The following is a 12,383-nucleotide window of genomic DNA, read 5'->3' on the forward strand; positions in this document are numbered from 1 at the left end:
ATATGCAACAAAAAGTTATAAAAAAGTTGTCGTTTGCAATGTTTTTTTTCTTTCAAATGACTGATTTAAAATTATTAAATTATCCTCATATTTAGTCATCAACCGAGTTTAATTTAAATAGTATCCGTCATAATTTTTTTTAATGTTTTGAACTTCATAATATTTATTATTGTCACCTGATAATCTAGCAAGTAAATCACTAGCATTTTGTGCTGAGGGTGTTGGCGACCCAATGAATCACCTCTCACGCACCACTCAGTTTCAACCAATCACATTATGTCACCTCAAACCCATCACTCACTCAATTTTTGATGGTATTGCCACCACTCACTACAATTTATTTTTATTTTTAAAACTAAAATTCCATTAATAAAAAACATTACATAATATTACTAAAAACATTACATTAATAATACTAAAACACATAAAACAAATACGAAAAAAACATAAACCAAATACTAGTTCTCCTCCTCAATGTCAAGGTCGTGCTGGGTCGGCTGAAGGCGTTCTAAGTTTTGAGCAGCAATATGCTCTGTCAGATCATTTCGGGGACCGAAGTGTGTCTCCTCGTTTTGAATCTCCGATAAGGCATCCCGGTAACTACTTGGCTGGACTACGGGATCTTCTATATGAACTGGGCTAATCGGACGACCGCTATATTTGATAATCATGTTGTGCATTATCACACACGCATACACCAAATTCCTAATTGTGTTGATCGAACGTTGACGAAATGGTCGAGCAAGGATACCCCATTTTTGCTTCAGAACACCGAAAACCCGTTCAACGCCTTAACAAATGTAGACCACACAAGATATATGCCATCGACTAGATAGTAGACACGTTTGTACCTATGCCCATTTATAGTGAATGGGCAGTTAGGCGCAGTGCCCATACGCTCTTGGAGAAACAAGGGAGATTGTTGCAGAACGTTGATGTCGTTTAGCGAACCGGGAGAGCCAAATAATGCGTGCCATATCCACAGATCTTGAGACGTTGTCGCATCCATCATAATAGTGGGTTGTTCATGATGATAACCTCGTTTATATTGACCCATGAACTCGTTTGGACACATTTTCCAAGCCAAGTGTGTACAATCTAGACTGCCGATCATCCTGGGGATGTGATGTCTCTCTTCGTGCACTTCATACAACCGTAGTATATCATGGGTTGTAGGTCTACGCAGAAACTATGTTTCATACGTCTGAACAATAGCGTCACAAAACATTTGTAGGCATTCAAGTGATGTTCGTTGTGCCATCTCTAAGTACCCGTCGTACTCATCTGGTATATCAGCGGTTGCGAGTTGCCTAATTGCAGATTTACACTTTTGAATAGGTGTGAAACTTTTTTTCAGACGAGCATCGTATGACTCCAGGAAATAGGAGTATCTTGCCTCAAGATCTCGAACGATTTTTAAAAACAAGTGTTTAGGCATGCAGTACCTATCTTCAAAAAAATCACCATCATGTTTGGGTTCCTCACAAAAGTAGTTGCGATGCAACCTTTGTGAAGCGGCCCAACGGTCACGGTTGACGACTTTGCGCCTTGACCGGGAACTTTCAGCTTCGTCCTCCTCGATCGCGGCTGCAAACACCTCTAGACTACTATCATTTGACCACTCGAACGGTTCATCTAGCAAAGTGATAGAACCAGTTCGTTTTTCCATTACTGTTTTGATAAGATTTGTAATTTTTTGAAAAAAAAAGTGTGTTGTTTGTGTGTGTTTGAATATGTGTTGTTTGTGTGTATGGAAGAAGATGTGTATTGATATATATATATATAAACTGAAAAATAAAAAAAATAAAAAAAGAATTAGCCGTTGAACGGTCAAAAAAAGCCTCGAAAACGTAAACACTCATTGTTCAAGCGATGTGGTCGGACTACTCTCAAATTCAGTCACGCGTGGGTCGTCCTGCGTTGGCGGCGGTGTGCAAGTGAGTGGTCGGATGCCTCACTACCGCGAGCACTCAGCGTTGCCAACGACCTGATAATGAATGCCCTTAATTGAGTTTTCAAGTTCATAAATGTCTTTTTAAAGTTACGAGAGCAAGTACCTGCGCGTTGCGGCGGTGATGGGGGTGGTGATGTAATGACGGCGGTGGCGGTGGCGGTGATTGGGTGATTTACCTGACGGGCTCCGCCCTTAGCCCTACGTAGTCCACTTTCAGATTTAAAAATTTGTCGAAAGTAATATCGAATGACATCTCTAGTTAAAGAACATGAAATTTTAAGAACACCCATATAATTTTTTAATGGGATTAGTCACGGGAAGACCAACGTACTTTCTCATTTGTACACGGTTGCCCATTATACTTTTTTTATTGATGAGGTTTACACACATACTTTTCTTTTTGTACACGGTTAACCAATATTATCGACTATCACAGGTAAACCGGTCAACTTTGGGTCAACCGTGTACAAAAAAAAAAGTATGTGGGTAAACCTCATCAATAAAAAGTATGATGGGCAACCGTGTACAAATGAAAAAGTACGTTGATCTTTTCGTGATTAATCAAAAAAAAAATAAGGAATGATGTATGGCTAAAAAAATATCTTATGGATGATCCCGCATACTTAATACATGCGAATCTTTCTTACTAAAAAAGGAATAACAACTAAATATTTCATACGAAACCAAAAATATAAAAACTTTGAACATTTTGACGTTGTAGATGTTGCATATCATTGCATCCCAATAATAATGAATGTTGGTGCCCGACCTCAAAACTTGTTTTTTCTTTGTAACGAGGTCTTAAGACCCGTGTGTTGTATGTCCGAGATGAATTATATTATTTTCATTTTTAACGTGTGGTTTAAAAATGATCTATATTAGAACGATGTTGAGTTGTGTGTAAGAGTATAGTTATAATATGGACATAATTATGAAGATAGAATGTAAGGAAACAATTGACAATATAATATATAGTTGTGTTGATTAAAAAATATATATTTACGAACGTTGATTAAAATTGGATTAATCACGAGAAGACCGACGTACTTTCCCATTTGTACACGGTTGCCCATTATACTTTTTTATTGATAAGGTTTACCCACATACTTTTTTTGTACACGGTTGACCTAAAGTTGACCGGTTTACCTGTGATAGTCGGTAATATTGGTCAACCGTGTACAAAAAAGAAAAGTATATGGGTAAACCTCATCAATAAAAAAGTATAATGGGCAACCGTGTACAAATGAGAAAGTACGTTGGTCTTCCCGTGATTAATCCATTTTTTAATTTATCGATGTACGATTTTTGAGATAAAAGATTTGAATGAATTGAAGGAATAAATGATTTTGGAGAAGAGAGAAAAAAATGATTGGTTGAGATTTGAGAAGAGAAAAAGAGTAATATAGTTGTTTTAGGTAAATATAAAATTGATAGTAGGGGTATTTTGAGAAAATAAATGTTGAAACTTAAAATTTAGACAAATAATTTTATTAAAATTAATAATCAATATAATAATAACTTTTAAATTTCATTAAAAAAATTATAAATTTATAGAGATATTTGTTAAGAATTTCCCTACAAAGCATTTCACCATCCTCGATAATACCGTGTCTAAACACAAGATGGCCGCCTTAACCATCGCTCCAATACATTTACGACCCAATCATCATTTCCTCCAAAACAATTTTATTTAAAAACTCAAATTTAAATTTATTTCCATTTTCCGATCCTTATTTCTCTCTTTGGGGAAAAAAAACCCCATAAATTACACAATTTTGGATATTTTAATTTGTGGGTTTTTTACATCTCTTGAAATACAAACATGGGTTGCTTTCAAAATTTAAATCTTGGTTTGATTATTATATGAATCTTGATTCATTTCTGTTATTTATTAATCTTCAATTATTTCACTCATTAAACCCTAGCTGTTTTTTTTAAGGCCTCTTAAGTTCAGTTAAATTAGAAATTTGCCACTAATCAAGATGTTGTGATCAGACGTTACAACTTGCTCTGCTACAATGTAGAATTTATAGGTGAAAAAGTGAAGGATTAAAATGAGGGGTAAAAATGAAAATTATGAATTTAAAGATTTTTCAGGTGGGTTATTTAGGCTTTTGTGTTTTCTGATAGTTTTTGTAATTGGGATGGTGATTGGTTTGATTTCAAGTTCACATGTAGATAGATATTTTACTTCACAACCTTATAGTTTGAATCCAAGTAAGACCCTGGATAATACTAATTCGATATACCCGAGTAGTGTTAGGAGTTCGGATGATGGTCGAAATTGTAATACTAATGTTATGGCTAGTTGTGTAAGAGAGGATTGTTTGAGTTTTGAAAGTTTTCGGTTTCCTAAGAATTTGAGTCATGGGATGAGTGATGAGGAGCTATTTTGGAGAGGTTCGTTGGTTCCGGAGAGTGTAAAGTATCCGTTTGATAGAATGCCTAAGATAGCGTTTATGTTTTTGACGAGGGGAGAGCTTCCGTTTTTGCCATTGTGGGAGAGGTTTTTTAAGGGTCAGGATGTGAGGAAATATTCTATTTATGTTCATACTAATCCTGAGTTTGAGCTTGGTATTTCAAATTCTTCGGTTTTCTACAAGCGACAGATTCCTAGTCAGGTATGATGATTTAGCTGATTTGAGCTTGTTTTTTTTTATTGCATTGCTGTTTATGAATGTCTTAACTTTTAAATTATGCTGTTTATGAATGACTTATGAGTAGTCCTATTCCCACCAATAGTTATTTATGTTAAATGCCTTTGATTGCGTTTCTTTAGGTAGCTGCATAATTTTGTTAAGATTCATAATGATGCTTTAGGTGGATATGCCAGGTTTCCGACCCTGTAGTGGCTTGAAATACGATGAATGGAGTAGAACTGTATCCATTGATTTGCTTTTAATCTGAAAATTAATATCCGTTGAAGGAGATAAAATCTGGTTGAGTTGATTTTGAGCTCATATATGAAATGATACTAAAAGTGGAAGCTGTATTAACATTGTATTTATAGGCAAACTTGGATCTTTATGAATAGGTTCACATGGGTTTGTTAGGCATATATTGGAACTTTAATGATAATGTTTGCAACTTTAATAGTAATTGGAGTGTATATTGGATGTTATGTTTTCATTGTAGTTACTGGCATGTTGGATGCACCTTACTTTAATGTTATTGTGCTGAATATTTTATCTTTTTACTTTGTGTTTCTAGGCCGTCAAATGGGGAACTGTGTCTCTAGTTGATGCAGAAAGGCGACTCTTAGGGAACGCCTTGCTTGATTTCTCTAATGAGCGTTTTGTTCTACTATCAGAAAGCTGCATTCCAATTTACAATTTCCCTACTATCTACAAGTATCTGACTAAATCAATCTACAGCTTTATAGATTCTTACGATGACCCGTCTCGATATGGCCGAGGCCGATACAGCCGTAATATGAAACCTGACATAAGGCTTCGAGATTGGAGGAAAGGGTCTCAATGGTTTGAAATGAACCGGAAACTAGCCATCAAAGTGATAGCAGATTTAAAATACTACAATCTGTTTAAAAGGTATTGCACTGGTGGTTGTTATCCTGATGAACATTATATGCCGACATTTGTGCACATGTTTCATGGATCGCTTAATGCTGATAGAACGGTAACTTATGTCGATTGGTCAGTAGGGGGTCCACATCCAGCCAGTTTTGGTGAAGAAAATATCACTGAAAGTTTTATGCAATCTCTTAGGAATAATGGGACAGCCTGCTTGTATAACAAGGGAACAACACCTATTTGCTACTTATTTGCTAGGAAATTTAGACCAAGTGCATTGGAACCTTTACTTGGACTTGCCTCGAAAGTACTTGAATATTGAACATATGGGTGCATGGAGATCATTTTTGGTAGGGCTTTGTCATTAGTTTTGTGTATTCTGTTGTAACTTGGTTGGAAGTATACTGGTGACTTAAAATGCTTAGGAATATTGATTACATAGTTTTGGCAGTGTTGTTTTTCCCAGAGGTTGTAGCTATGTAAAGAACTTTTATTTTTTTTGTAAGAGAATATTTATATGATTAATGGGTTTCTGAATCAAATGATGATCCGTTACAAAGCTAAGTCATAATTAATTTTAAACAATCAGTTGATAAACTTAAATCCTTTTTATTCGTATGCAACGATGCTTGCATCATACACTGTATAATTGTATGATGTAAATATTGTTGTAAAATAAAAAGTTTGTATGTTTATCAATTATCACTACCTATTATCAAATGTGTACTTTGGTCCATCTTACCCTTTTATAACTATTTGACACGTGTCCGATATTAGAGTTATAAATGACACCCATTTTTCCATTTGGAACTGAAAGAAAAAAAAACGGAATCAATCCTTTTAGAGATGGTGATTGTCGCCTCCACTCGATCCTTAAGAATGTTGGCATAAGTTGCTGTCAAAAACAAATGCCAAAAAAGGTTCCAAACAAAGGCATAGATTCTCATCGTCAACCTTTTGTTGTTTGTAAGGTACCAAGTATCATATCGTGGAATAAATCCTTGAGATATTATTTGATCTCTTATGTTTATGAACCATTCGCAAGTATGTTGATAGATCCCAAAGAAAGCTTATGAACGTCAAATCATCATTGTAAAGTTAAAATACAAAGCTGCAATTAGGCGTATAATCTACAACAGGAACAATACATATTTTGAATAACCAGACTCTTTGATAAGCTGCAGCAAACTCAAACGACCCTAAGCAACACAAGTAATCACGTAAAAATTTTTTTTACGAATTCAAACAGTTAAGCAACAACTTTTACAGATTCAAACAGGTAAGCAACAACTGAAGGTGCAATTTTGACTCCACTGTAGGTAGACCTGTCAATTCAAGGTTATGTGTTGTCTGTAACATATTTGGCAGACATTGATAAAAAAAAAGAATACCTCTCTGTGACATGAAGAGTAGCTATGACATGTAATACATGTTATTCATTAGCATGTGGCTTCTAAGCAGTTAAAGTGGGCAAGTCGAAGGCGAGAACTAGCACCACCAGAAAAGCTACAGTTTATAAAGTTGTCCTGTAACTTTACAATTTCTACCAACTACAAAACTTAAGAAAGCCGGGGACACTACAGACTACACCTGCCAGCACATAGAAGTCACCAATGGTGAAGAGCGTAAAATTAACAAATTAATGCACCGTGTAATTGTGACAAACTAAAGGCTGTAACTGTGTAAATAAATATCATTTGCCCTGGGACGTTACCTAAACGAAACACTTTTCTCATGGCGAGTTCTAACTTATTGAAGTTTGCAGAAAGGAATCACTTCCTCTCAAAGATGTACCAACCAGAGAGATAAGAAATATCATATGAAAGTCAACCTTCTCATAACCTCAAGAAAACATGAACAAAGCTCAAATGTCGCCCTATAAGAGAGTAACCAAAAGTCTTGTTCGTTGACTGTATGAAAGTTATATCTGTAAATAAATTTGTTTTATGCAAATCAACTCCCTGTCTCCCTATAATAGTCCAATTTTTAATCCATGGAGTTATACTAGTTTCTTGAGATGTGAATATAGCAGTGAACAAGTAATAAAGCATTTACAAGAATAAGGTCAGGTCTGCAAGTAGCCTTTGATCAAATCGTTTCTTTCATTAGGGTCTAAGCCCTAAGGTCTGTTGCGTCTTAACCTTCTTTATAAGCAAAGGGATCACAATTGCTATCTATACTAAAATCATAACATCATCATCTGGCGAACTCAATAATAAAAGGTGCAACTTTGATGGCATCAGAGATAAACATAAATGGAACTATAAAAGCAACTTATGAAAAAACATCTGGGAAAATCAAACACTGATAATAACGCTCCAATGATTGCAAAACATGTTACCATAAAAGGCAATGAGGCGTAGCATCTTCACGACATGTTTTATTTCATATAACATATTGATTTCTTCATAATAAATAATCATTATACCCTCAATATTGTCTAACGAAAGAAAGATACATGTAGGCTCCAGATCGTAATGTTAGACATACCATGAAATTGTTTCAAAAAAACTATGCCTCATACTTGCAGATGGTGACAATCAGCAGAAGAGACATGTATTTATCAGCAAATATAATCTTGCAGCTCTTTCCTAATAAATACTTTATAAATTGCTGTTAAAAAAGATAACTTTAAAATATAGTCAATAGCTGCAATGCAGTACCTAAACAGCTACAGAACCAGCTTCAGGCAGCTCTCGTCCTTCCTCTTTATTTACTTGCTGCTCACTGCCATTCTGCTGCCAATTTTCTTGTGGTTCCACTTTCCCGTTATGACCTCCATTGTTGTATTGCTGTAGGTTCCCATTATAGCTTCCATTGTTGCACTGCTGTGCATTACCATTTCCGTTCCAGTTTCCGTTGTATTGCTGTACATTTCCATTATAGATTCCGGAATTGTACTGCTGTCCAGTACCACTAAAGCTTCCCGAATTACATTGCTGTCCGTTTGCATAATAACTTCCGGTATTATATTGTGGTGCATTTGCATTATAGCTTCCTGAATTATACTGCTGTCCATTTGCACTATAACTTCCCAAATTGTATTGCTGCCCATTTGCATTATAAGTTCCCGTATTGTAGCCTCCCATAGGCTGCTGTGCGTTTGCATTATAACTTCCGGTATTATACTGGTGCCCATTTGCATTATAACTTCCTGTATTGTACTGCTGCCCATTTGCATTGTAACTTCTCGTATTGTACTGCTGCCCAGATTCATTGTAGCTTCCCATATTGGGCTGCTGTCCATCTGCATTATAACTTCCTGTTGTATTGTAATGCTGTGTATTTCTACCGTTGTAATGCTGTCTACTAGCATAATCATTTCTAGTGTTATTTTGCTGCTCGTGTCCATACTGTTGCCTCTGTCCATACCCATTCACGTTCCCATGAGATGCACTATCAGTCTGTTGTCTGTACCCATTCAGGTTTCCACCATTATGCTGCTGTTGTGCAATTCCATTGGATGACATGTTGGAAGCATAACCCGACCATCTCGCACTCAGAATTTGGTCAACCTCTTCTTTGCGCCCTACTTTTTCAAAAACCTCCAACACATACTCTTTGAGAACAGGGCCTACACCAACACCATACCTAATCATTTGCTCTAACAAATTCAAACTCGTGTCATAATTATCCACACCACAAAAAGCCCTGATCACAATATCATAAGTGGTAGCATCCGGTTTAGGATCTCTTTCAGCCATCTTAGTCAAAATCGGTTCACACTCAACAATCTTCCCATTCTCAATCAGCTCAGAAAACCATTTATTTGCATAATCAGGAATCACTCTTAAACCTGCGTCCACCATCTTAGTATACTTTTCCATAGCCTCATCAACTCTCCCTAACTTGAAATAAGCATCAATCAAAGTCTTGTACGTATTAACATCAGGTGACAACGACTTACCACACAGCTCCACATACATCTTCTCAGCATCATCTACCATATCAACCTCACAATACCTAACAATCATATTATTAAAACCCGCAGTATCCATAGCAAAAGGCTTCGACTTGGCAGCCGTACCTGCCTTCTTAAACACACCATAAGCCTCTGTCGCCCTCCCCTCCTTAAAACACTCGTTTACCATCAAATTAAAAGTATCAGAATTCACCGCTTGTACAACAGGCGGTGTGTGCCTATCCAACATACTCTCAAACAAAGCTTGAGCCTCGGCTTTCCTACCCCATTTAAGCAAAACCTCCAAAAGCACATTACAAGTAGCTGGAACCATCTTGAACTCTTTATCTAACAATGACCTATAATTCTCCATCGCTTCCTTCACTCTCCCTTTATTAAAAAACCACTCCATAAAAGTTGCATTCACAACCCCATCATAAACCAAACACCTCCCTTTCAACTCATCAAAAAACTCGTTGGCCTTTTCCAAATTATCCAAATTCAAAAACCCGAGTATCACGTTATTAAAAACAAGTGAATCCGCCCCGTGCCCATCACCCACCATTTTCCATAACAACGTGACGGCCTCATCAATCCGTCCAGCGTCAACTAACCCTTTAGTCAAATGTCTAAACGTAACCGCGGAAGGACTAAAAGGGGCATTTTCCTTAATATGTTGATACACTTCCAACCCTTTATCAACCTCCCCATTTTCACAATAACTAATAATCAAGAAATTATAACTAACTACATTCGGGACAATATTCGACTGCTTAAAAAAATACATAAACAAAGCAATGGCATCAGAAAACCTTTTCGCGCGGTACATTGATCCGATAATGGCATTGCAGGTGAAGACAGTAGGGCGCGTGGATGAAAACACAGACTGACGCGCCACCACTGAGGCGCTATCGAGATCGTGGGCACGGATTAACGACTGGACACGGTTGTGGAGACTAAGACGGGGGCCCACCAGTGCAGATGTTGTGTCGGGTTGGTTTGGATCGCGGCGAGGGCGAGGGGCGTTGGGGTCGCGTTGGAGCGCGTGAAGTGGGGGTTCGATTCTGAGACGGCGTTTGCGGCGGCGGCGTTCGGCGGCGGCTTCTTCGAAGGAGGAAAAGGAAAAGGGGCGGATGGGGATGAAAGTGGGGGCGGTTGGTGGTAGTTGGTGGTGGTGGGAGATTGTGGTGATGGTGGTGAGACGGCGGAGAGGACGGAGGAGAAAGCGAGAGACAGACATGGCGGTGGTTTATGATATTTTGATGATACGGAGGAAACTGGAAATGGAAGAAAGAACCCTACTTTCACTTGGCTTAAACCCTTTCAAAACAAAATACATAAAAATTATTGAAAATGAGAAATGTCACCCATACGATATTATGTTTAATGTAGTAAAAGGTGTAATACTTCCAAAAAAAATAGTATAAAACAAATAGAGCTTGGCCGTTGGAAGTAGGGGTGTTCGTGGTTTGGTTTTACCCGGTTAAACCGTGAACCGAACCGTTTAAAAAACCAAGAAAACCTAAACCGAATTTGAATTTGGTTTTTGGTTTGGTTTATAACCGAAACCGAATTGTATATTTGGTTTTTGGTTTGATTATGGGTATACGATGACGAAATTGGTTAAACCGAAAAACCACATAACTTTTATCATTATCATGTATTTCAAAAAATATTTAATATTTGTCTTATTTATATGGATTAATACTAATGCACTTCTTACGTTAGATGTTTTATTTGTTTATTATATTTATCTTTTTTAATTATTTGGAACGATTAGATAGAAAAAACAATAAAGAACTTGCAAATTGAAGATTAAAAGTTTTTAATCATGATGATAACCAAAAATTTATTTGTTTCAGTACTTTCCAAGACTAGTTTTTTTTGTGATGATTATGTTACTTATTTATCCATTTCGTGTTTGAAGTCTAAAATTACTACTTTAGTGAAAAATTATGAACCTTTTGGTTAAAAACAACTTAGACCAAAATTGTGAATTTGTTTGTTCATATTTGGTTTTTTTGGTTTTAAACAGAAACCGAACCGAATTATAATTTGGTTTTCGGTTTGGCTTTTCAATTTTGAATTAGGTTTTGGTTCAGTTTTGGTTTTGAAAAACAAAAATAAAAAAAAACCGAAAAACCCGAACCAAATAGACCGAATAACCGAAAACCGAACCGATTAACACCCCTAGTTGGAAGGGGATAACAACGGAATATAGACTTGAATACGAATAATTAATTCTAATATGTCAACCGTTACCATTAAACAAAAAAACACATCGTTGAACAATACACCGTTAATCTTAAAACATAAAACTTTGATGGCGAAATATAAACTTGCGATGTTATTTGAAAATAAATATAAGAAGCTAAAAACTTTAATTGTGAAAATTAAAATCGACTTTAATGGTATAACATAATTGTTAAATATAAAACTTTAAAGGAAAGACCAATATGCTTCCCCCCCCCCCCCCCCCCCCTCTTGAAAATCATGGTGGAATGCTGCTAGAAGCATACTAGTTAACCCCAAACTTTAATGGTAAAAACAAAAGTCTTAAAAGGATTTAATGGTTAAAGTGTGAAAAATTAAAATATTACCGCCCTAAATAAAGGGAAAAATAAAAAACTTAAAAAGTTAAAATAATATCTACACAACACGTTAACTTAAACACTAAAATTGAAAAGAAAAAAAAAACTTAAGCAGACAGCTGCCTGTCAGTTAATTCACTGTTCATGGAAAAAAAAAAAAAAACCTTGTAATGTATGTGGTAAAAGGTGTAATACTTCGGAAAAAAAATACCAAGTAGTAGAAAACAAAAAGAGTGTATAAAAAACTCAATTATTAGCCCCATTCAATTTATACATATTTATAGAATGTATATATGAACATTTTAGTTAAACGAATCGATAAAAACGAATGATTTCAACATTAAAATACCATTTCATGACCTAGACTAGTTATGAAGTGACTAAAAAAATTGAAAAAACATGTAATT

At 36.0% G+C, this 12,383-nt stretch overlaps 3 protein-coding genes across 3 annotated transcripts; 1 reads left to right on the plus strand and 2 right to left on the minus strand.

Annotated features, from left to right (window-relative positions):
• Nucleotides 1-1,189: 1,189 nt before the first annotated feature.
• Nucleotides 1,190-1,669, minus strand: LOC122591776. Its single transcript, XM_043764018.1, has one exon. It carries the CDS (start codon nt 1,667-1,669, stop codon nt 1,190-1,192), a length of 480 nt encoding a protein of 159 aa, XP_043619953.1.
• A 2,042-nt stretch (nt 1,670-3,711) lies between these two features.
• Nucleotides 3,712-6,009, plus strand: LOC122592817 (glycosyltransferase BC10-like). The gene is made up of 2 exons (XM_043765131.1): nt 3,712-4,575; nt 5,165-6,009. Exons 1-2 carry the CDS (start codon nt 4,009-4,011, stop codon nt 5,804-5,806), a joined length of 1,209 nt encoding a protein of 402 aa, XP_043621066.1. The 5' UTR covers nt 3,712-4,008; the 3' UTR covers nt 5,807-6,009.
• Nucleotides 6,010-7,851: 1,842 nt separating this feature from the next.
• On the minus strand, nt 7,852-10,714 carry LOC122594184 (pentatricopeptide repeat-containing protein At1g10270). The gene has a single exon (XM_043766653.1). It carries the CDS (start codon nt 10,623-10,625, stop codon nt 8,148-8,150), a length of 2,478 nt encoding a protein of 825 aa, XP_043622588.1. The 5' UTR covers nt 10,626-10,714; the 3' UTR covers nt 7,852-8,147.
• Nucleotides 10,715-12,383: the final 1,669 nt, after the last annotated feature.

The sequence above is a fragment of the Erigeron canadensis genome, chromosome 3 (genome assembly GCF_010389155.1).
Source record: "Erigeron canadensis isolate Cc75 chromosome 3, C_canadensis_v1, whole genome shotgun sequence".
Taxonomy (NCBI): Eukaryota; Viridiplantae; Streptophyta; class Magnoliopsida; order Asterales; family Asteraceae; genus Erigeron; species Erigeron canadensis.